Source organism: Cucurbita pepo, chromosome 8 (assembly GCF_057944985.1).
Source record: "Cucurbita pepo subsp. pepo isolate OVF chromosome 8, ASM5794498v1, whole genome shotgun sequence".
Classification (NCBI taxonomy): Eukaryota; Viridiplantae; Streptophyta; class Magnoliopsida; order Cucurbitales; family Cucurbitaceae; genus Cucurbita; species Cucurbita pepo.
The window spans coordinates 8386956-8412270 of record NC_141805.1 but is presented as its reverse complement, the minus strand read 5'-3'; the positions used below and the strand labels follow the sequence as shown (position 1 = coordinate 8412270).

The following is a 25315-nucleotide window of genomic DNA, read 5'->3' as shown; positions in this document are numbered from 1 at the left end:
ACTATTTGATATTTTTAATCATATATTATAGACAATGAAGGTTAGTGTCAGTTGCAAGATCTGTGTTGTATAGAGGAGTCGTCCCATTAAATATTATGGGATCCATGGCGCAATGGTAGTGTTAGGATCGATAATGGGATAGGGAACTCTGGCTAAAAGTCATTTGGATCGATAATGGGATAGGGAACTCTGGCTAAAAGTCATTTTTATCGCACAACAACGCACGTTTTTCTAGATGAACACAAAGAATGGGATAGAGAAAGTTGCAAGGAGAATGTTAGGATTGCACAACAACGCACGTTGTTCTAGATGAACACAAAGAATGGAATAGAGAACTCTGACTCCATTTGTTCTAGATGAACACAAAGAATGGGATAGAGAAAGTTGCAAGGAGAATGTTAGGATTGCACAACAACGCACGTTGTTCTAGATGAACACAAAGAATGGAATAGAGAACTCTGACTCCATAGAGAACTCTAGCTAAAAGTCATTTTTATTGATGACTTCAGGTATGTACAACAAGAGAGGGTACATAGAATAGAAAATACATTTTCAGAGCTCTACTGGACCAGATATATATATGGTTTAGTTTACTATATATAACTTTACCAGATTTAGCTATCTATTATATATAGCTATTTACCATATATAGCTTTACCATATATAGCTTTACTTTACCAGATTTAGCCATCTACTATATATAGCTATTTACCATATATAGCTTTACCATATATAGCTTTACTTTACAGATTTAGCCATCTACTATATATAGCTATTTACCATATATAACTTTACCATATATAGCTTTACTATATATAGCTTTACCAAATATAACTTTACCGGATATAACCATTGACCAAGCTATAAATAAGTATCAGGCTCCATAGCCTAACAATTCTCCCACTTATAGACTGATCTAGTCAACCAAGAATTTCACTCTCAAACGACCATGAGCATCTTCACTGCACCATACCAATTGAGGTTTTGCACAACCTCAATATTCCAACATCAACACATTTTGTCAACATGTTTGCTGGATTCTTTGCACCCTCTATCTTCTCAAAACACATCACCATCTTCAACTAACCTCCGAGTGAAATGGCATCGCCTTCTGTGTTTTGAATGATAGACCGGGTTCCTCACCAACAACATGAGTCTCAGGAGTTTCTTGAGTATCTGCTACAACATCACTATGTGAATCTTTTAGCAACTCAACCTCAACTCCCACTTGCTCACCTCTGGTTTCTCAGCAAGAGTCTCAGAAGTTTCTTGAGTATCCGCTACAACATCACTTTCTGAATCTTTGAGCAACTCAACCTCAACTCCCACTTGCTTCACCTCTGGTTTATCAGCAAGAGTCTCAGGAGTTTCATGAGTATCCGCTACAACATCACTCTGTGAATCTTTGAGCAACTCAACCTCAACTCCCACTTGCTTCACCTCTGGTTTATCAGCAAGAGTCTCAGGAGTTTCATGAGTATCCGCTACAACATCACTCTGTGAATCTTTGAGCAACTCAACCTCAACTCCCACTTGCTTCACCTCAGGTGTTTCAGCGACGCTTCCGGCCGACGCAACCTCCTCTGGAGTTTCAGCGACGCTTCCAGCCGACGCAACCCCCTCTGGAGTTTCAGCGACGCTTCCGGCCGACGCAACCCCCTCTGGAGTTTCAGCGACGCTTCCGGCCGACGCAACCCCCTCTGGAGTTTCAGCGATGCTTCCGGCCGACGCAACCCCCTCTGGAGTTTCAGCGACGCTTCCGGCCGACGCAACCTCCTCTGGAGTTTCAGCGACGCTTCCGGCCGACACAACCTCCTCTAGAGTTTCAGCGACGCTTCCGGCCGACACAACCCCCTCTGGAGTTTCAGCGACGCTTCCGGCCGACCCAACCCCCTCTGGAGTTTGAGCGACGCTTTCGGTCGATCCAACCCCCTCTGGAGTTTCAGCGACGCTTTCGGTCGACACAACCCCCTCTGGAGTTTCAGCGATGCTTCCGGCCGACACAACTCCCTCTGGAGTTTTAGGACGCTTCCGGTCGACACAACTTCCTCTGGAGTTTCATCGACGCTTCCAGCCGACGCAACCCCCTCTGAAGTTTCAGCGACACTTGTGTACTTTTCTTCAATTCTCTAACAGTCTTTGTGAAGCTAACTCGTTTATGTTTGCTCATAACGCAGTTCTCACAAGGACTCATAACAATCTCCGCATCGAATACACCTTGTTCATAGTCGACGGTTTTTCGTACATATTCGACAGCGTCTTCAACAGACCTGACGTTGTCTTCTCCTTGATAATATTGAACGCCACGTTTCTGGATAGCGTCAACCGGATCAGCCCCAAGGCTTGTCGATCCTTGAGCTTCCACTGTTCCGTGGTCATGGTATCCGGCTTCACCCCAACAGAGATTCGTGAAGATCTTTCTGGTACAGATAATCTTCAATCTGCATTTTCTAGAAACCGAAATCGGATCCATCGAACTTCTCAATTCCAATCTTTGAACTTTCCATCTTCACAGATCGTGGTGACTTCCGCCTGGCTCTGACTTCCGCCTGGCTCTGACTTCCGCCTGGCTCTGACTTTCGCCTGGCTCTGACTTCCGCCTGGCTCTGACACCGCCTGGCTCTGACTTCCGCCTGGCTCTGATACCAGTTGTTAGGATCGATATCAGTCGTTAGCTCTGATACCAGTTGTTAGGATCGCACAACAACGCACACACTCGATCTAGATGAACACAAAGAATGGGATAGAGAAAGTTGCAAGGAGAACTATGGCTAAAAGGATTTTTCTTTTTATTGATGACTTCAGGTATGTACAACAAGAGAGAGTACAAAGAATAGAAAAGTACATTTTCAAAGCTCTACCGGACCAGATTTTCAAAGCTCTACCGGACCAGATATATATATGGTTTAGTTTACTATATATAGGTTTACCAGATTTAGCCATCTACTATATATAGCTATTTACCATATATAGCTTTACCGGATATAGCTTTACCGGATATAGCTTTACTCTATATAACATTACCAAATATAGCTTTACCGGATATAACCATTGATCAAGCTATAAATAAGTATTAGGCTTCATAGCCTAACAGGTAGCGAGTCTGACTCCAGATCAGAAGGTTGCGTGTTCGATTCACGTTGGGTTCAGTATCATACTATTTGATATTTTTAATCTTATATTATAGACAATGAAGGTTAGTGTGTGAATGACAGTTGCAAGATCTGTGTTGTACAGAGGAGCCGTCCCATTAAATATTATGGGATCCATGGCGCAATGGTAGCGCGTCTGACTCCAGATCAGAAGGTTGTGTGTTCGATTCACATTGGGTTCAATATCATACTATTTGATATTTTTAATCTTATATTATAGACAATGAAGGTTATTGTGTGAATGACAGTTGCAAGATCTGTGTTGTATAGAGGAGCCGTCCCATTAAATATCATGGGATTCATGGCGCAATGGTAGCGCGTTTGACTCTAGATCAGAAGGTTGCGTGTTTGATTCACGTTGGGTTCAAGTATCATACTATTTGATATTTTTTAATCTTATATTAAGGACAATGACAATTACACTGAAGGTTGCGTGTTTGATTCACGTTGGGTTCAGTATCATACTATTTGATATTTTTAATCTTATATTATAGACGATGAAGGTTAGTGTGTGAATGGTACAGAGGAGCCGTCCCGTTAAATATCATGGGATCCATGGCGCAATGGTAGCGCGACTGACTCCAGATTAGAAGGTTGCGTGTTTGATTCACGTTGGGTTCAAGTATCATACAATTGGCGCAATGGTAGCGCGTCTGACTCCAGATTAGAAGGTTGTGTGTTTGATTCACGTTGGGTTCAAGTATCATACTATTTGATAGTTTTAATCTTATATTATAAACGATGAAGGTCAGCGTGTGAATGACAGTTGCAAGATCTCTGTTGTACAGAGGAGCCGTCCCGTTAAATATCATGGGATCCATGGTGCTACAGAGGAGCCATCCCGTTAAATATCATGGGATCCATGGTGCAATGGTAGCGCGTCTGACTCTAGATTAGAAGGTTGCGTGTTCAATTCACGTTGGGTTCAGTATCATACTATTTGATATTTTTAATCTTATATTATAAGACAATTAATGAATGACAATTGCAAGATTTGTGTTGTATAGAGGAGCCATCCCATTAAATATTATGGGATCCATGGTGCAATGGTAGCGTGTCTAACTCCAGATTAGAAGGTTGCGTGTTCGATTCACGTTGGGTTCAAGTATCAAATTATTTGATAGTTTTTAATCTTATATTATAGACAATGAAGGTTAGTGTGTGAATGACAGTTGCAAGATTTGTGTTGTAGAGGAGCCCATGTTAAATATCATGGGATCCTGGTGCAATGGTAGTGAGATCAGAAGGTTGCGTGTTGGGTTCAATATTATACTATTTATTATAATCGATGATGGCAAGTGTGTGAATGACAGTTGCAAGATCTGTGTTATATAAAGGAGCCGTCCTTTTAATATTCATGTGATCTATGGCGCAATGGTAGTGCGTCAGACTCTACATCAAAAGGTTGTGTGTTTGATTCACGTTGGGTATAGTATTTTACATTTGATAGTTTTAATCTTATATTATAAACGATGAAGAGAAGAGTGTAAATGATGCAAGATCTGTGTAGCAATGAGAGAGTAGTCCAGTTAAATATCATGGGATCCATGTGAATGACGCATGTGTGTAACAATGAGAGCAGTCTAGTCCAGGATCTGTAGCAAAAATATCATGGGATCCTTGTATTTGTATACAGAAGAGCCGTCCAGTTAAATATCATGGGATCCTTGTATTTGTATACAGAAGAGCCGTCCAGTTAAATATCATGGGATCCTTGTATTTGTATACAGAAGAGCCGTCCAGTTAAATATCATGGGATCCTTGTACAGAAGAGCCATCCAGTTAAATATCATGGGATCCTTGTACAGAAGAGTCGTCCAGTTAAATATCATGGGATACATGGAGAGTCGTCCAGTTAAATATCATGGGATACATGGAGCATTGGTAGCGCGGACGCAAGATCTGTGCAAGATCTCTGTTAGCCGTCCAGTTAAATATCATGGGATCCTTGTACAGAAGAGCCATCCAGTTAAATATCATGGGATCCTTGTACAGAAGAGTCGTCCAGTTAAATATCATGGGATACATGGAGAGTCGTCCAGTTAAATATCATGGGATACATGGAGCATTGGTAGCGCGGACGCAAGATCTGTGCAAGATCTCTGTTGGCATTGGTAGCGCGGACGCAAGATCTGTGCAAGATCTTTGTTGTACAGAAGAGCCAGTTAAGTATCATGGGATCCATGGAGCAATGGTAGCACGGACGCAAGGTCTGTGTTGTACAGTTACCAGTTAAATATCATGGGATCCATGGAGCATACAGTTGCCAGTTAAATATCATGGGATCCATGGAGCATACAGTTGCCAGTTAAATATCATGGGATCCATGGAGCAATGGTAGCGCGCCTGACTCCAGATCAAAAGGTTGGGTTCAATATTATTATTTGATAATTTTAATCTTATATTATGAACGACGAAGGGCGCGTCTGACTCCAGATCAGAAGGTTGGGTTCAATATTATTATTTGATAGTTTTAATCTTATATTATAAAGGATGAAGGGCAGTGTGTGAATGATAGTTGCAAGATTTGTGTTGTATAGAGGAGCCGTCTCATTAAATATCATGGGATCCATGGCGCAATGGTAGCGCGTCTGACTCCAGATTAGAAGGTTGCGTGTTCAATTCACGTTGGGTTAAGTATCATACTATTTGATATTTTTAATCTTATATTATAGACGATGAAGGTTAGTGTGTGAATGGTACAGAGGAGCCGTCCCATTAAATATCATGGGATCCATGGCGCAATGGTAGCGCGGCTGACTCCAAATCAAAAGGTTGTGTGTTTGATTCACGTTGGGTTCAAGTATCATACTATTTGATAGTTTTAATCTTATATTATAAACGATGAAGGTCAGCGTGTGAATGACAGTTGCAAGATTTGTGTTGTACAGAGGAGCCGTCCCGTTAAATATCATGGGTTCAATATTATACTATTTGATAATTTTAATCTTATATTATAAACGATGTGGAGCAATGTGTGAATGACAGAAGGTTGTGTGTTCGACAGAAGGTTGTGTGTTCGATTCACGTTAGGTTCAATATACTATTTGATAATTTTAATCTTATCTTATAAACAATATGGAGCAATGTGTGAATGACCATTGCAAGATCTGTGTTGTACTGAGGAGCCGTCCCATTAAAAAATCATGGGATCCATATGGTGCATGCGTGACTCCAGATCAGAAGGTTGCGTGTTCAGTTCAATTATAAACTATGTCGAGTAGGAGCCGTCCCATTAAATATCATGGGACCTAGACAACACACTTTGAACATGCCTAAGACTAGACATAGTCAAAATATCTACACCTAAGACGGCTCCCATTAAATATCATGGGACCTACACGAACCAGTTTGAAAATGCCCAAGACGAGACATAGTCTAAATACCTACACCTAAGACTTCATACATCCTAAGTGGCATAGTCAGAAACCAGCTTCCACGATGCATTTTATAAACTTACATTTAAGGTTTTTTACATTTTAAGCGATGGAATTAGAACTTGTGTTGTACTTCTCTTTAGTTTTTGTCCTTGGAGCGTTTTTTTGGTTCGAACCTAAGAAATCCAAGAACCAAAAAAACGCTCCAAGGGTTTGTATTTGAGGCATAGGCCTTTACTTACTTTCTTAACTCTATTTCAATCTCATATGTCATGAATACTTCATCGTAACAGGTATAAGTCTGCATAAGTCATCAGAGTACCGTAAGATCATAACATATTTAGAGTATTTTGGTTATTTACCACCTTAAACTTGGTTCGAGCCCTAACGATTTTAAAATATTACTTGATCCTTAATCATCATAAATTAAGGCCTTTTATGAAGTTTCATCATATTTGGTGGACATTTGATCTGGGTCATGTATGGGGTGAACTATATTCGGGGCATTATGGTCATTTTACACCTTTACTCGGTTTAGCTACTCATCCTTACCCAATTTTACACCTTTGCTACCAAATTTTATATATATTAGCATATCATATTATGCCTACATTGAAATTTGATGGGAGTGGGTTATTCTAACGTCATTTTATCCTCAAGCATAACGCTCGATTTAGGTCGTTAACTCATGGTTCTTGACTTAGTTCTTCCATACTCATTTAGATCATACTTAACTTAAAGTTCATATTGAAATCCAAGTAATCCTATTAAGAAAAGTCCAAGAGGCTACCTACCTCCATGTTGACATTTGGGACCTCCATTCTCGAGCTTCCGGTATTCGAATTACTCTAATTTTCTTTAGTAGATTCTTCTTTGAGTCTAGTTTTGTAAACCACCAATAATTTCTTGAGAACTGATCTGAATTGGATTTAGTTTTAGGTTGACATGGCCAATTCAATTGAACCGACCATATCATCATCTTCTTCCCCAAGACAAAGGAAGAAGACGTGACGCCATTGCCAACATCGCCAGAAACTCGCGCTCTCTAACTTTCTACAGTGAATTTCTCCCCTTGATTTCTCCGTGGAATTTTAAGATGGTGTTGCTCAGAAGATGTAGAGATTGATTTTGTACTTTTCGTGAACGACAACTCAAGATATAAGTTGTGAAAGTTCGTGACAAAACATGTTTCTCGTGAAGCTAAAATCTAGAAAATCGTAATTGGTTGCTACGTTTTAGACACTTTTAGGCGTCAATCCTTTATGAAATCTTTTTCTATGTACACCTCAAGCTTAAGAAATAGATTTAGAATGAAAAATTTATGTATGGGCTACAAATTTTTTGTTTGAAACTCTCGGAATCTTACCCATTTGATATGTGGAAATGACTACAAGGGAGTAAGATTCAGATTTTGTTGATCGAATATCTCAAGACAAGAACATTGTTTGAGATTTGAATAACTCCACAAGCAAGATCGATCATGTCTAGCTTGAATGATTCTTGTTGATCAGATATCTCAATGCAAGCACACTTGTTTGAGATTCGAATCACTCCACAAGCAAGATTGATCATGTCGAGCTTGAATGATTCTACATGCAGCCTAAATTACATAAAATCGCAAAGAAACTTAGCCGTTGGCTAAAGAAAGCGCAAATGCTCCTTTTACTATATTTTCCAAGTCTACTCACAAATACAATGCCTTTACAGAGCCTCAAAATGAAGCTATTGAAGGCATTCCAAGAGTTGTTACATTCATACTTTATGGTTATAATTAACTATGATGTAAGTGTAATAACCTAAAGTAAATAAAATGTCTTAAAATACATTAATGAAATAAAATAATTCTAAATTACTCTCAATTGTAATCCACCCAAAATTTATTTCTTCAACGTGGTATGAATTGAAATATCTTTTGATAATTTCAACAGCATTTTCATCGCATCTTTATTGAAATATATTATATGATTGATGTCTCTTGGTTCATATCACCATTTTTTGCAGATTACGAGGCTTATTGGGCAACCCGATGGAGAGCTCCTTAGCCCTCGACTTCTTCATGAATCCTTCTCCTCTCGGAGCTTAAGAATTTATTAATTTGGGATGAGATGGACGGTAAGAGATGGAATTTGGAGTTAACTCAATTCCTTCGAATTTTACCCATTTTTGAAAAAAATCAAATTTCTTTCACTTCCGAGCGTGTTAGCCTTCGTGGTTTTCATGAGACTTCTTCTTTGGGTGCCCTCATTTTGTGACCATGGAAGCTTGGATTCGGAAATCATGTTTTTGTCTATTTTCAGCTCTCAAATCATTCGTCAAACTTGTTAGGAAACTCATTTAGAACGTGTAGGAATTGGTTTGAAAAAAATAATTATCTATAGCTCTCGAATTTGTAAGAAACACGAGAAGAAAAAACTCATAATTTAGAAACTTATTTCTCGAAATTTAGGAACTCCAATCACTCCATTTTTGTCCAAAAACGTTGTCCATAAATTCATATTTATAGCGGAAGCTTGCACGTATTTTGTTTGTTTCAAAATTGAACTAATTTGAAACTTAAGAATTATGAAAGGGGTTGAAAAGATATACTCTAATTAGAGAGTGGTTGACATTAGTTTTGAATATGAACCATGTTGAATCGAAGGAACCTTGAATTTTCTTAAAATTACTAAAATTTCAGCTCGATCCAACGATTGAATTTTGAGATCTATTAGATTTTGTACAGACTATCTCGAATCCCACTTGATTTTCCAGATTGATGCCATTTCTACAATTTCGAGGGTAACAAGCCTCTTGAAGTATTATAATAAATTAAAATTTTAGAAAGTTCTTACGAATTAAATATGAAAAAGACATTTTTGCCCTTTATATTTACTTTTTCCGTTCTAACCCTTATTCAAAGGTCTTGGGTCCTCATGAAAACTTGTTAGAGCATTAAAATCACTTATTTAGGCCCCTTATCCAGCCTCGTGACTCTTAATCTTTTTCTTGTTTCCTTTAAACTTCTCGTTGGTATCTTAAGCTTACTCGAGTTTTCTTCACCTTGCTTAGGGTCTTATACTTAAAATTTTTCTTTCAACCAAATTGTCATTTTAATGTTACTATGAGCTTAAAAGGACCTTACTTACCTATAGATGATATGTTTCAATGATACAAAATTAATTAATTAAACTTTTTAATCAATCAATTTTTACGGTATGTAACTTCACTATAGACCTAGTGTTGCAGTCTTATGCGCTATAAGATAAGTTCTATTCATTAATATAATCACTACAACCAATTCGACATTTTAGATTAAATTATTCGTAACAATTACAAAGTGAATTGTATCGATAGCGTTACCAATTTAAGATATCTAACCTTATCCATACACTATATACCATTTAGCTTATTACTTGAACATCATCTTCTTCTATGTCAAATCACATACTATTTAAGGTTCCAGTAATAGTGGATAATATTAAAATTATTACTAAAAATAATTAATTAATGACTAGATCTTGAGAGCATAAATTCCGACCCGTTTGAGTAATTCGCCACCAAAGTCATCGAAAATTTAAAGTGTTATTTTAGACCATTATAAATAGTGCGTAGTTTTCTTAAACTGAACACCGACGTATAGATTGAGCATTCAATGTCTCATTGTGTCGATTAAGTTTGAGCTAGACGATTCTAATCTAGGAGAGGTCATGAGTAATAATACCTCAAATTTCGATAATGATGCAATTTTACCCATATATATTTATATATCTATTTATTTGTTTATTTACGTGTATATTAAATTATTAGTAGGCAAATTAACCAAAATTGAAAAGATGGTTAAAAGTTGCACATTTAATTCAGTAAAAGTCCAATTTAATAAAATTAAAGTTTAGGATTAAAATTTTGAATATTTTCCTAATGATAAATATATTTTTTGAAAAATAATTGAAAACAATGGGTTTTGTTTGTAACAAAATTTATGGAAAATATAATTAAATTTGAATATAATAAAAATGTAAGGAAGAAGCATCAAAAGATCTGTGGTGCAATGGTAGCGCGTCTAACTCCAGATTAGAAGGTTGCGTGTTCGATTCACGTTGGGTTCATTTTTCTCGATTTAATGCGCCATTTTTTTTCCTTTATCTAATATCTGAGAAATTACTTTTATACCCTTAGGCAGTTGCAAAATTCACGAAATGACTCAAAAAGTTAAAATATAAAATTTAATCTAAAAATTATTTGTTTTAAATATAATAAAACTTTAGTAAAATATACTTTTTTGTTTTTTTAGATTTAATTTAATTTCAATTTTTCAAATTAATTTAATTTTTGTTTGGTCGGTGAGGTCAAAAAAGTGGAAAATTGAGATTTGCAATTTGAGAATGATGGGTGTTACGATGATGAAACATGTAAGGTTGAGGTGGAGCTGGGTGGCTTCTGGCATGTGACATAAACCTCGTCAAGTGTGGAATGTTGTGGTGTTGCCTCCCAGCCTACTCTCACTGTGGGAGCAACTCGACAGTCCACTAACAACCGACGGGTTCGGGACGAGACCCCGTGCCCAGCTCTCATAGTCAATCTTTTTCCCGATGTTACATATCATTTGCCAACTTCCCTTGCATACATTATTCCGTCAACTAGAGGTTGTTCACCTTAAAAACCTGATGCCTACATTATTCCGTCAACTAGAGGTTGTTCACCTTAAAAACCTGATGCGGTTATAAGTATGATGGAACTAATTAGATTCTCATCAGATAGCATTCCTTTTCATCGAAGAAAAAAAAAAAAAAAAAAAAAAACTTTTGTTGATACAATGAACATGTTTTGGGCAGTCAATGCAGCTGCCCCCACAATCTTCCATGCCTTCTATTTTCTCTATACAATGTGATTTTGATTTGACACCATATGTTTTCATACACAACAAACTCTTCTGTATCCAAACTAAAAACCAGACCGTTCTCAAACACCAGTTACATAGTCACCACTTACATCTACTTCCGAAGCTATATCGGCGTCCAGATCGTCGAGCCCCGACCCTCCGCCCAACGCTCGGTCCCCAACATTAGATCCCTCTCCTGGTGTCATTGCTTCCTGAACAATCTGCATGATTTCCTCGACGCTCTGCCACGGGTGGTCGTGTTCTTGTCGTTTGAAGTTGGTTTTCTCAATCTCAATTAGCTCCTTTGGCAAGTTCTTGAAAAACCATGGCAGATTTTTTATCTCTTGGATAGTGATCCTCTTTAAGAAACAAAAGAACAAGATCGATGAGCATACAAGAAGATGTTAGAAATCACGGATTTCCACAATATTGTTCACTTTGAGCATAAGCTCTCGTGGCTTTGCCAATGTAGAGATGTATTCCTTACTTATAAATCTATGATCATTCCCTAAATTAGCCAATGTAGGACTCCCTCCCTACAATCCTCGACAACCTTCCCCTCGAACAAAGTACACTATAGAGCCTCCCCTGAGACCTATGGAGCCCTCAAACCGCCTCCCTTATTCGAGGCTCAACTCCTCTGGAGTCCTCGAACAAAATGCACCATTTGTTCGACACTTGAGTCACTTTTTTACTACACCTTCGAGGCTCATAACTTCTTTGTTCGACATTTGAGGATTCTATTGACATGGCTAAGGGCACGGCTCTAATACTATGTTAGGAATCACGACTCTCCATAATTGTATGATATCAACTTTGAGAATAAGCTCTCATGTCTTTGCTTTTGTCCTATGATCATTCCCTAAATTAGCCAGTGTGGTACTACCTCCCAACAATCCTCAACAGAAGATCAAACATAACTCAACAATTCGATTTAATATCCCATTTCGAGTTCAATCAAGGAACTTGAGATGCAAATTGCAACAAAAATTTATGGAAATAACTGTTTGTTACAGACCTTTGCCGGGTTCGCAACAAAAATTCGAGAAAGTAGGTTGCGACACTCCATGGACACACGAACGTAATCCGGAATGGAGTATTGAACACTCAATATCCTCTGTTTGTAACATTAGGGACACAGTAAGTTCTCAATGCCAAAATGAACAATCATGAAGTTTATTGTGCAGAAACTATACTGAATTCTTCGAGAGACACTCACCGATATCGTCTTACGAAAATCTCTCGGATCTTCAGGGTCCTCAAACGGGTATGCTCCGACCAACATCACATATAATGTCACCCCACATGACCAAACATCTGAAATCTACAAGCAGTAACCAAACCATTGTTCTTATGAATGTCAGCAAGAGCCAAAGAAGAGTAAACCACCAATGTCACAATGCTGATACATTCAACAAAGAAGGTTTGAACTTCAATACCTTGCCATCATACTCCTTCCGTGCTAGAACCTCCGGTGCGATGTATGCAGGCGTCCCGACAGTCGATTTCGGTTGCGAGTGCAATAAAGCAGACTGCAACGAATCGAACAAACATAAAAAGGTGAAGATAATGATCTGAAAGTATAATGTTTGGCAATGTGAAACAGATTATCGACCTTTGAGTAACCGAAATCGCATATCTTGAGCTGCGGGGTAGGACTTCCATCCAAGAGCGTGTTTTCGAGTTTCAGGTCCCTGTGACAAATTTGCTGTGATGGAGAGAAAATGATTAAAAAGACAACAACAAGAGAGAATAACATATGTTTGATTGTTATACCATGGAATGACAGTAGCTGACTCCTGATATTAACTGCTGGAAGAAAAATCTTGCCTGATTTGGAGACATATGTTATATGAGCAAATGGATTGTGGAGGAAAGATAAGCAAAGGAATAGAAGGTAACAATTCGACCTCGTCTTCGCTAAACCGACCAGCGCTGCATATTCGCCCGAAAAGCTCTCCTCCAGCTGCATATTCCATGACAATGGCTAAGTGAGTTGGAGTTAAGAAGACCTGCAGGCAAATATCATTCATTGAGCTGCTCCATCCATGTGGGATCTTTACAAACTCCAAGCTAAGATCATAGCAAACTGACTAATGAATCTCAATCCATTTTGCTCCGAAGATTTTGATTCACAAGTCCACCGCTAGTAGATATTGTCCACTTTGGCTCATTACATATTACCATCAGTCTCACGGTTTTAAAACGTGTCTACTAGAGAGAGGTTTCCACGCCCTTATAAGGAATGTTTCATTCTCCTCTTCCAACCGGTGTGAGATCTCACACTCCATCCCTCTTGGGGGGCCAGCGTAGCACATTGCTCGGTGTCTGGCTCTGAGACCATTTGTAACAACCCAAGCCTACCGCTAGTAGATATCGTCTGCTTTGACTCGTTAAGTATCATCGTTAGCCTCACGGTTTTAAAACGCGTCTATAGGGAGAGGTTTCCATACCCTTATAAGGAATGTTTCGTTCTCCTTTCCAACCGGTTTGAGATCTCACAATCCACCCCCCTTGGGGGCCAGTGTCCTCGCTAGCACATCGCTCAATGTATGGCTCTGATACCATTTATAACAGACCAAGCCTACCACTAGTAGATATTGTCTACTTAGGCTTGTTACGTATCGCCATAAGCCTCATAGTTTTAAAACACGTCTACTAGAGAAAGGTTTCACAACTCTTATAAGCAATGTTTCGTTCCTCTCTCCAACCGATGTGAGATCTCACAATCCACCCTCCTTGGCCAGCATCCTCGCTAGCACATCGCTTAATGCCTAGCTTTCATACCATTTGTAACAACCCAAGCCCACCACTAGCAAATATTGTCCGCTTTGGCTCGTTACGTATCACAATCAGCCTCACGGTTTTAAAACGCATCTACTAGGGAGAGGTTTCCATACCCTTATAAGAAATGTTTCATTCCCGTCTCCAATCAATGCGAGATCTCACACACTTGTTCTTACATTACACATTTACTAATAGAAAGAGATCAGCAGATCATGGTAGAAAAATAACAATTCTCATTTAGTTATAAAGTATCCTTACCTCCTTGAATCTGATAATGTTGGGATGCCGCAACGATCGATGATTAATGATTTCCCTCTGAACTTTCTCATCAATCTGAACAAAATAATTCACACATTCTATCTCCTTTAATGTGATTTTACTATGATCAAAAGAGATTATACTATGATCTACGCCTTCAAATCAATGGAAAAGGCCTAAACAAAGTCATTGATCATCTATAATCAACAAAACCATTGTTGCATTTGTTTAAACAATGAAGCATTACTAGATCTTGTTCTAAACAAATCGAAGAAATCCAAAAGCTAATCAGAAACAATCACAAAGGAAATCCGATTAACAAAAGACTAATCAAACCCAAATCTCCTAATCCCACCATAATTAAACCCAATTGATACCTTTTTCCCTCTCTCAATGTACTTGACAGCAACAAGCTGGTTGGTGTTCTTGTCTCTAACGAGCTTAGCAACTCCAAAATTTCCAGAGCCAAGTTCCTTCAATGGTTCATACCGATCCTCCATTAGAATTCAATCAAAAAGAAGATAAATGAAATTGAAACAGAGGGAAAGTTGGGGAAAAGAGATGGGTTTCGTTAAGAACAGAAGAAAGTGGGAAATGGGAATTGTAAAACTAAAACGTGAAGCAGGGTTTTAATGGCGGACGAAGTGGAGCAGTAAAAGAAACAGAATTCCTCGGGTACAGTGTCTAATCAGCCGCAAAGCAACGCACCCTTTTCATGATGAATTTGCTCAAAATGGGAATAATTTTCAACGGATAGCTCTTTGCCCAAAAATTCTTTTTACACCAAAATATATATATATATATATATATATATATATGTGTATATATATATATATGTGTATGTAAGTATGTATATGTATATATTATCAAGGTTCAAAAATTGGATAGAATTGAAATGATTGGTGGATTTCAAAATGATAACTCAATAATTGAATGATATTTATAAAAAATAATGAAATTTTGAATGATAAGAGTCGGAAATTGGGACAAATCAAAATTTTAAAGGAAATAAATTAAAGAATTGACGAAATACATTATAACTCAATAATTAAAATTAGATTTTGAGAACAAACGATATAAAACGAGTAATGGACGTGTCAATATAATTGTCCATTCAAAACTAGTTATGTGGTGAATTGCACTGTTCACGTTGGAATAAGCTGAAAGTCGGTGCACGATAAAGCCAAACGCGTGACTATTGTTTGTCTAAATGAGTCGTTTTATGTGGGACCCATTTTTAACTGTCGGCTACGAGGATATTTATCCAATTATGTAATTTTTATCCGACCAATTTTTTTTTCTTTTTTTCTATTTACGCCCAATTTTTGGTTGCTTTAATGATTTATGATCAAATTATATCAATTTTCACCAAATTTTCAATTTCATTATTCTAAATTTAAATAATTATTACCATTTTTATCTGATAATAATAATAAAAATCTATATAAAATTACTAATTTTAAATGACAAATTTTAATAATTATTTGTATTATATCATTTAGTACGTAAAAGTCACGCGCCAAAGTGGGGAGAAATAGGGGTGCAATGATTCAATGAACCGATTAACAACTAGATCGGAAGTAACTTTCACTAATCATTGGACGCCACGTGGAAAGTTCACTTCAAACCTCGGGCCCACCCTTACACCAACTTAATGCCACGTCACTTCACATAAAGCCGTATTTAATTCCAATTGGTTGGTATTTAAAATAATTTAATGCAATAAAAAACCACTCTCGATTTTAATCAACTAAAAAAAAAACATAAAATTATGAATATTGAAAATATTATTTGCTAATATTTCCAAAATAAATGGATTTTTTACCTAATGGATAAGGCCATGTCCATCGAAGTCTTTACGGTCAAAATCGATGGCCCGTTTTAAAAAATATCAAAAAGGAAAAACTTTCTAATTCGGAATAAAAAAGGAAATTAAATAGGAAAGAATTAGAAAATATGACACTGAAGTTTTATAGTGGTTCGGTCAAACTCGACCTCCTCCATTCTCCAAGTGTCTCTTGGAAATCTGAATAAAAAATTTTCTCGACTCTTTCTACGGATTAGAGCCCAACTGTTATACTGCTCTTTTTACGAGTTCAACAGCAAACTCAATCCTTTTTACGGTGTAGGATCAACCCAGTACAAGTATTTGAATTTTGTAGGAACACACCACAATTCTCTAAAAGAATATATTTACAATGTGAACACTTACAATTATTTCCTTGCAATATAATAAAAATTCTATCAATAATAAAATTACTAAAACAAAAATCTCTCTCAATAACTTATGTATTAAAAATATGGAGAAGTTGATGAATTTAAATAGGGAAAAAGCGAGTAGAAATTAATATTAACCATTATATTGAATGAAACGATAAATGAAATGTGGAAATTAAAAATAAATAATAAGAAAAATTTTCAAATTTATTTTAATTAATTTTTAAATATAATAATATAATAATAATAAAAAGTAACCAGAGTAACCGTTAAATTAAATTTTTAAAATTTATTATAAATATAATTTTATGTGAGTTTCAAAATATAATAATATAATAATAATAATAATGTGAGTAACGGTTACTTTATTTAAAAAAAATTCCACTTATTCTCCCAAAATTATGAGTGTCATACTTTGATTTGTCCATCATTTTGATTCAACTGTCACATCATCACATTAGGTATGTTGTCTGGAAGGTAATTTTTTCGTTTTAGCTCTCATTTGAGTGATTGAAAAGTCGTTAAAATCGTTATTCCCAATTTTATACTGTAAACCCTTCAAAATACTTACCATTGTTCATAATTAAGAGTAGGTTTATTATCGTAAAAAATTAATTAAAATGAGATTAAGGGCCAAAAAGCCAATATTAACGTGTAATATATATACACATATACTAAACATATTCACCATGTGATTAAGAGCTTAGTATAATAAACATATATGAATTACATAATTTAAATTACAACAAACGTGAATGCATGCATAGGATGTGAGCATGTTAGAAATTTATGATTAGTATGCATGATGTATGACTCTAGTTTATGCTTTGAACTGGTTCTAACATGTGATGCGTATCAGTTTGCTTAGTCTACTAATTCCAACAAAACCATTGTTACAAGGAATCATTACGAGGGAAGTAAAATTTGGATTAGTTTGTTGATGGAATATATCAAGATAAGACACTTGTTCGAGATTCAAATCACTCTACAAGCATGATCGAATTAAGCTTGAATGATTCTATGCAACATAAACTATATGCTAAAAGAAAGCATAAATGATTTGTTTATTGTATTTCCCGAGTCCATTTTACAAATATAACATACATGTTTCTATATAACTTTAAAATAGAGTTATAATTTTCGTACTTTATGACCATAATTATGACGAGCAAGTAACGTAACCTTAGAGTAAATAAGTCTTAAATGCATTAAAGAAACACCATAACTCTATATTATCATCCACTCAAAATTTGTAACATCTAAGAATAAATAAAGTTCATTATTCTTTAATATGACATGAATTGCAACAAGTTGTGATAATTTGAACAACATTTTCTTCACATATTCCTTAAAGTTTATATTGTATGATCGATGTCTTGGTTCATATAACCCTAATTGACATATTGTGTGCTAAGTCAGAGATAATGAGTATTGTTAGCAGTCTGGTTGGTGCTACTTCAATCCGCTAGGGAGTTTAGTAGACGAATTCTATTTGACTGAAAGTGAGTCTTACGACGAGTTTGAAATTTATAGTAAGCATAAATAGAGCTAACAAATAAAGATTAAGGTTGATTAAAATACCTTAAGATCGATAGAGATGCCTTGACATCCAAGATTATTGAGAATTAACTAACAGCCTAAAGGACAAGGGAATGATTAGGTCGAGGTCCCGATCCAGACCAAAGACCTATAAATAACGTGTTTTAAATTAAACTTATAATCTATTGGAAATGTAACGACCCTAGTTTTCTACTGATATAGAGTCGCTAGCATATGCGTGACATAATTTATTTATGCGGAAACATTCATTTAAAACGACTTCATAAAACGATGTCATGGACTTATACATTTACGAAAGGATCTTAAAACAACACGAGGAAAATATTCAAAGTAAATTAAAATAAAACTAAGAAAAATAATAAACTAGTAATGTCTTATACTAACTTAAAATGTACGAAAATAAGGTAACTACCCTATGCAGGTTTCATGGTCTTCAATGCAGTGCTGCCATCAACCACAAGGGTGTCTTGTCTTCACAAAAAAAATATAAAAGTAGCACATGACTTGAGTATTTTAAGAAATAATGAGTAATTAACTCCACTATTGTAGTCGCAAATACATTCAACGTGAATAGGGACCTATCATTTAAAACCATGATCTCTTGAGTAGCCTTCTATCCTTTAGTTGATCGGGAGCGACTAAGAATTTTTTTTAATGATTCTTTTTATTTTAAATTCATCACTTTTTCTCGAATAAATAATTTTAAATACCAAATTTTTTCAAAAAGGTGTCCAAAGCAGGCGGGTGAGTATTCTTGATTATTTTAGGATTTCTTTGACACCTAAAACAATGGACACAAAATTAGAAAATTAGTTTATTAGATTTTTAACAAGAGGAAGATTTTGTTCTAAGCTCTAACTTATTTATTACATTTTTATATCACAATTTAGTGATGTCATGCATGAGTAAATCTCTTCGATGCAAGTATAATATTTTTATAATGTATTTTTATTTTTTTATGCATAATTTGTTTGAAAAATATTTTTATACTATTTTTTATTTTTGTTATACCCATTCTCCTTATTTTATTGTTTTTTAATTTTATGATTAATTCTTAAATTACTCTAAAGAATTAAGAAGTGTCTATATTTAGTTGTTTTTAGTTATATGACTGAACTATGTTAGGATGTTACAATCTTTTGTTGTTGACGGAAGACAAAGAATTTGTGTTTTAATGATTATAGATTGATTTGAGTTTGATTGTGAACTAATATTTTACTTCAAGATTGTATTAAATTATGGATAAAATAAAGTTTTTAAAAAAGTTAATTTTTTTTTAATAACCTAACAACCCAACCCGAAAATAGAGGGTTGGGTTGTGAAAATTTTGAGTTGGGTTGTGTTACTAATCCAACCAACAGGAATTTTTGGGTTGGATCGAGAACTTCCCTCAACCCCATCCAATCCAACCCATGTGCATCCTTAGCCTTTCTTGCTTGCATGGGTATAACATTACTTTCAACATCTTTCAAATTCTCTTTCTAAAATCTCTCTCCTCCCTTTTTAAAAAGTTCTTGAAGTGGGGCTAAAGGGAGAGTGAATGTCATACAATTGCTTGCAAACGTCTCGAGAAAGTGCGACTGCGAAAGTTGGTCTCAGAACCAAGTCGGCTCCAAAAGTGATATAGTAAACATGTTTGTGACCAAATAGTTAAATAAGTCTCACGTCGACCGACTAGTCAACATTGAAGAACAGATGCAATACATACAAGAAGTCCTTGACAATGTTCGGTACTTGGACGAGCACATGAAAGAGCTTGTCTAACATGATTGACTTAGTAAGATGCCGCTTGGGTGGGTTGCCCATCCAAGAACTGGTGTAGAGGGTTAACAACCTAGAAGAGAAAGCAACAAGGGTTGGTGGCTTCAAACAAGAAGATAGCTTGATGGACTCTATTGCCTAAAGAGAGGAGCGTGCTGATGGCTTGGACAACTCCTAGAAAGTGATTGTTCAAATGATTGAAGACATGAGAGCGGTTGTCGAATGGTCAGGAGAAAAATGTCAGACTTGAGCGTCAAACTAAACCTCATCATAAGTGCGGTGGAGAACCAAGTTCCTATAGGGGAGAGAATCCTTTCGTGGGGTTTGAGATGACAAGACCTTAATAAACTTTCACCTTTGACCTCAAATAATACTTTTGGGAAACCAACATTGTAACCGAGGAGGCAAAGGTCACATTAACCACCATACATCTAGTTGAGGATGCAAAATTTTGGTGGAGGTCGAGATATATGGATAGACACTTGGGAGATACTAAAGCATGAACTTTTATAATAATTATTTTAAAAGAAAATTGAAAATATTTCCTAGAAAAAAACTGGGAGAACTGAGACACACTAGGAATATTCGAGAATGCGTCAAGTAGTTTAGTGATAATAGACATCTGAAATATGTCCGAGAAGGAAAAAGGCTTCCACTTTGTAAACGGAATAAAGCCATAGGCAAAGTCCAAGTTATATGAACCAAGGGTACAAGATCTCTCCTCGACCTATACTGTGGCTAAACGGTTGTCCAACCTAAATAAAAAAACGATCTCGAGATGTATGGCGTAGCGAACCCTCCCCAAGTGGAGGCATTTGTAACAATTAGAGCCCAATTCACCAAGAATTGGGGAGGAGACCGACCGACAGTCCGAGGGAGAAATTAGAGAGCGTCCCAACAAAGGAGTGGAATCCTTTGACGAGGGCCCTAAAACCAAAACTACTTCAACTAGCCACCTCCTTCCTATTTCATATGCAAAGGAAACCATAAAGTATATGAGTACCCCAAGAGAGTAGCCCTCTAGGCCTACCAAGCCACATTAGAAACAGACTCAGAATCGAAGCCTGAGGTGGTGGAAGTTGAAGCATCATTGTCAGATAGCATAGACAACACTCGTATGGGGTTCTGAAATTTTTGTTCACCCTCAAAAGAAAGCGGGGGAGTCAAACAAGCCAATCGAAGGAGTCTCATGCATAAAGAGGTGTGGATTAACCATAAACTGGCTAAGAGCATGAGGGTTTACTCCATACCCACCCACAACTTTATATGACTGAGACCAAGACCAAATAATTGAACATAAATTGGCACCAGACTTAAGGAGGATGAAACTCGTCAACTCGATCATCCTACCTATTCTGGAAGTGACAAAGAGGATCGTTCTCAAGCTACAAACTTGGGGTGGACAGATAGATTTTTCGATTGTCAAAATGGACGATTTCGGCATCGTACTCAGAATTGAATTTTTATTTAAGCACAAATTTATTCCCATGCCTTTAGTCAAATATTTGGTCATAAGTGCTGTCTTTTGACTGATCAACTCACCACATATTTGGTCATAACGGCTGTCTTTTGACTGTCAGCTCACCACAGGTGAGAGTACGAATTCTTTGGAAGAAAAAAACTAGGAAGAGATCTTTGAAAAAGAAAAAAGAAAACGCAAGAGAACTAAAAGTTCAAAAGAAAATAACATAAAGAGCAAGAGAACGAAAGCCTTGTGTTTTGTTGTTGCTAAAATACGTTTCTCATCTAATTGCCGTATTTAAAACAAACCTATATTCTAAAAATGGCCGAAGTGGTCAACTAAACTTGAGTCACCTCCTTCTAAACATGCTCAAATGGCTAGCTAAAATGATGCACTCCACTTGAGGTGGATTTGAGGTGGATGCGTCAAATTGTCTTAACAAAAATTCAAGTAACTAATTTAAGGAAAGACGTGAATAAACTAAATAAAGAAAAATCACATGACTTTTATCTTGTGGTGAGACACCCGTCGCACAGCTTGTTCACGCCCTCGATTGCTGGTAAATCATACACCAGCTCCTCCTTGTGTAGTTTCTGTAGATCTGGAAAGCTCAGGTGCCCGTACCTTGTGTGCCACCTCCAAGCTGCTTCTTCAGTCTTGACTGAGAGGCTGACCGGCTGTTCTATCTCCAACTCCAGGATGTAGAGGCGGTTCGCCATGTGCTGAACTTGCTTAAGGTGCCGTCGTCAATCGTTGCAGATCTTGAGCAGCCCACGCTCGATGAAATTGTAGCAGCCAGCCTCATCGAATTGATCCAGGCTCACAAGGTTATCCTTGAGCCTCAGGATGAAGTAGGCGTTGGTCGTTCGCCTCCCTTGTCGACGAATAGGATGGTGTCGTGCCCTTCAATCTCGACGATGGAGCCATCGCCGAACTTCACCGTCCTGTGAATCCTCAAATCAAGCCTTGAGAATGTAGACCTGGCCCCAGTCATATGGTTTGTGGTCCCCGTGACGAGGACCCATCGCCGGTGTTCGCGCTGCTCGCCCCTTTAGTCGATCTGAGCTAACAATCGCTCCTCCTTTAGCTGAATCAGCTCCCCAGCTAGTGCCTTTGCCACGCCCAGCTGGAGCTCTTCATCGAGATTTATCGAACCCTCACCGATGATGCTTATTGGAGCAGCACCGTCGTCGATTGCTTCTATGGATTTAGAATTGGAATTGGGGAAGACGGATAACACCGATGCAGTCACCATGAAAAGTGTCGGCTCTTCCTCCTCGGATTGGACCACATGGGCCTCCTCCTTGTTCTTGGACTTGCTCCAATAATCCTTGCTTAGGTGGCCTTTCTTCCCGTAGTTCGAGCATTGGATTGGCCCGCCATCAGTCGACTCCTTCTTCTACTCCCCTTTTTTCCCGCGCGCTCGCCCACAAGGTTTCTACTTCTTCTTGCCGCCTTTCCCGCTGGAGGACCCGCCGCTCTCGCTGGAGTTGTCACGGAGCTTCAAGTGTGCAAGCCACTCCTCTTTAGTGAGGAGAAGATGACCTTATTTGCCAATAGCTGAAGCAACATTCTTCTTCCTTACTCGATGTTGAGCAATCTTCTGATCACTTCTTCCACCGTTAGGTCGTTCATGTCAAGCAATGTCTCGATTAAAATCACGACTTGCTTGAGGTGATCTGGGGCGACCTGCAGCATCTTCTTCACGATCTCCGTCTCGCTGATGCTCCCACCGAGAGTGGTGATGCTGTTGGCGAGTTCCGTGATCCACATGGAAAAATCATCGATGGATTCACCGTCCTTGAAGCAGATTTTTGAGAACTCCTTCCGTAGCTACTCGCTGTTGGACTCCCGCACTCGCTATACATGAACCTGGTGGGATTTGATCCCCTCCTAGGACGATTGCGCGATGTGCTTGGTGAAGAGAGACGTCAGCATCTTCGAAGGCATAGCCCATAGTATGGCGACGAACGCCAGTCGATCCTCTCGATACTCGACCGCTTCTCCTTCCTTCTACTCGACGACGTGCTACAACCCTTGTGCTTGCAGGTTGATGCGCATCAACAAAGCCCACTTCTTGTAGTTGGACCTCGTCGGCATCTAATACTGGACAGAGGCGGTCGTCTCCTTGATCACGCGTTCGGCGATGATTCGGCGTCCATCTTCCCGGCGTCAACCTCTTGGTGGCAATGATGGAGACGCCGGTGCTTGACCACAGCGAGAAGGAGTGTGTGAGTCTGTCTAGTATGGACCCCACTACGTGCGCATCTTCGTGTTTTGGTGCATCTTCTTCTACCTTGAACTGGACTTTGATACCACTTGCTGTCTTTTGACTGAACAGCTCGCCGCTTGTGAGAGCAAGAAGAAATCTTTGGAAAAAAAAACAGAAAGCGAAAGAGAACTAAAAGCTTGTAAGAAAGTAACAGATAAGAGAACGAAAGTCTTTTTTTTTTGTTGGTAAAATAATGTGGTCATATTTCTCTTTTGATTTGCAATATTTAAAACAAACATATATTCTAAAAATTGCGGAAGTGGCCAACTAAACTTGAGCCGCTCTGTTCGAAACATGACCCAAATGACCAGCTAAAATTATGCTACTTTGCTTGACGAGGATGTGTCAAATTGTCTAACAAAAATTCAACTAACTCCTTGAAAAAAAAGATGTGAATAAACTAAACATAGAAAAATCACATAGCTTTTATTGAAAAATAACATGATTTTGTCCCACCATTGTCCAAACAAGTATTAAACAACTAGACAAAGCTCATTTAAAATGAACCCATCTTCATGGCCATTCCTGTATTTGAAACTAAGGGTTCAATGGTGTTGTCTCTCAGCTAGAGCCTCTGCGATATGTGAGAATGAGAATGACGAATAGAAGTGATAAATGAATGGAGTCTGAGTTTTCTTTCTTTTTTTTTTTTTTTTTTTTTTTTTTTTTGCTTAAAACCGTGCAACTTTTCTCATTTTTATAGCAGTAATTAGAGACACAACAAAAATTTAGGCATGACCGAGGTGGCCAGCTGAAATCAAGGCACTACATTGGACGTGGCAGTAATTAGAGAGACAACAAAAAATTAGGCATGACCAAAGTGGCCAGCTGAAATCAAGCCACTACATTAGACGTAGCCGAACTCTACGCCAGTTTATCTAACAGTCAACGGTCATGGTAACAATCGATGGTTTATCTAACAATCTCCTCCTAAAACCCCTGATATATCTATATTATTGTTTGAACTCCGATTTTCGAGCAAAGTTCCTCAAATTTCACCCGCGCTAGAAACTTGGTGAAGATGTCTCCAAGATGTTCCTTTGTTCGGATGAAGTCAATCTTGATCATCCCCCGATCTGCACACTCCCGGATGTAAATAGAACCTGATATCTAAGTGCTTGCTCTGTTGTGCAAAATTGGGTTTTTGATTAGGGAGATCGTAGCTTTTTTGTCCACGTAAAGTATTTGTGGGTCACCTTCTCTTCAGATCAGCTCTTCCATCAGCCGCGCAAGCCAGACCCCTTGTGTGGTCGCCGTCGAAGTGGAGATGTACTCTGCTTTGCAAGAAGACAGAGCAACTACCTTCTGTTAAGTTTATTTCCAGCAGACCGCGCCGCCTGAGAGGAGGAAAATCATCCCATTTGTGTTGTTACAACCATCAATGTCACTATCACTATAGCCAACCAACTCAAGCTTATTCTTTCCTCTCTCTGCAGAGTTTCTCACACCCCAGCCTCTGGTTCCAGGCACATAGCGCAGATTGTGCTTGACAGCCACATGATGCTCCTCCTTAGGTGCTTCCATAAACCTACTCACGTATCCAACGAAATAGACGAGGTAAGGGCTTGTGTTTACCAGATAGCGCAGACTGTCGATGATGTTGCTATAATT

At 37.9% G+C, this 25315-nt stretch overlaps 1 protein-coding gene and 4 non-coding genes across 6 annotated transcripts; 4 read left to right on the top strand and 1 right to left on the bottom strand.

Annotated features, from left to right (window-relative positions):
• Positions 1-3262: 3262 nt before the first annotated feature.
• TRNAW-CCA (transfer RNA tryptophan (anticodon CCA)) lies at positions 3263-3334 on the top strand. Its single transcript has one exon. It is a non-coding gene; the product is annotated as a tRNA-Trp (tRNA).
• A 367-nt stretch (positions 3335-3701) lies between these two features.
• TRNAW-CCA (transfer RNA tryptophan (anticodon CCA)) lies at positions 3702-3773 on the top strand. The gene has a single exon. It is a non-coding gene; the product is annotated as a tRNA-Trp (tRNA).
• A 411-nt stretch (positions 3774-4184) lies between these two features.
• TRNAW-CCA (transfer RNA tryptophan (anticodon CCA)) lies at positions 4185-4256 on the top strand. Its single transcript has one exon. It is a non-coding gene; the product is annotated as a tRNA-Trp (tRNA).
• A 1461-nt stretch (positions 4257-5717) lies between these two features.
• On the top strand, positions 5718-5789 carry TRNAW-CCA (transfer RNA tryptophan (anticodon CCA)). Its single transcript has one exon. It is a non-coding gene; the product is annotated as a tRNA-Trp (tRNA).
• A 5502-nt stretch (positions 5790-11291) lies between these two features.
• On the bottom strand, positions 11292-15161 carry LOC111799681 (serine/threonine-protein kinase SAPK3). Of its 2 annotated transcripts, XM_023683117.2 has the most exons (9): positions 14810-15158; positions 14433-14507; positions 13298-13399; positions 13164-13217; positions 13003-13095; positions 12827-12919; positions 12607-12711; positions 12406-12504; positions 11292-11746 (listed from the first exon to the last, which is right to left on the bottom strand). In XM_023683117.2, exons 1-9 carry the CDS (start codon positions 14930-14932, stop codon positions 11468-11470), a joined length of 1023 nt encoding a protein of 340 aa, XP_023538885.2. In that variant the 5' UTR covers positions 14933-15158; the 3' UTR covers positions 11292-11467. The 2 variants fall into 2 exon arrangements, with proteins under 2 accessions (XP_023538885.2, XP_086982293.1); XM_087126167.1 differs by lacking the exon at positions 12406-12504 and having other exon boundaries at positions 14810-15161.
• Positions 15162-25315: the final 10154 nt, after the last annotated feature.

What these genes read in the sequence shown, in the direction of transcription:
- LOC111799681 (XM_023683117.2), bottom strand. Translation starts at nt 14,932, where the DNA reads ATGGAGGATCGGTATGAACCATTGAAGGAACTTGGCTCTGGAAATTTT. An exon ending in ACATTGAGAGAGGGAAAAAG is followed by an intron (nt 14,508 to 14,809) that starts GTATCAATTGGG and finishes TATTTTGTTCAG; the next exon opens with ATTGATGAGAAAGTTCAGAG. An exon ending in TCAGCTACTGTCATTCCATG is followed by an intron (nt 13,096 to 13,163) that starts GTATAACAATCA and finishes TCTCCATCACAG; the next exon opens with CAAATTTGTCACAGGGACCT.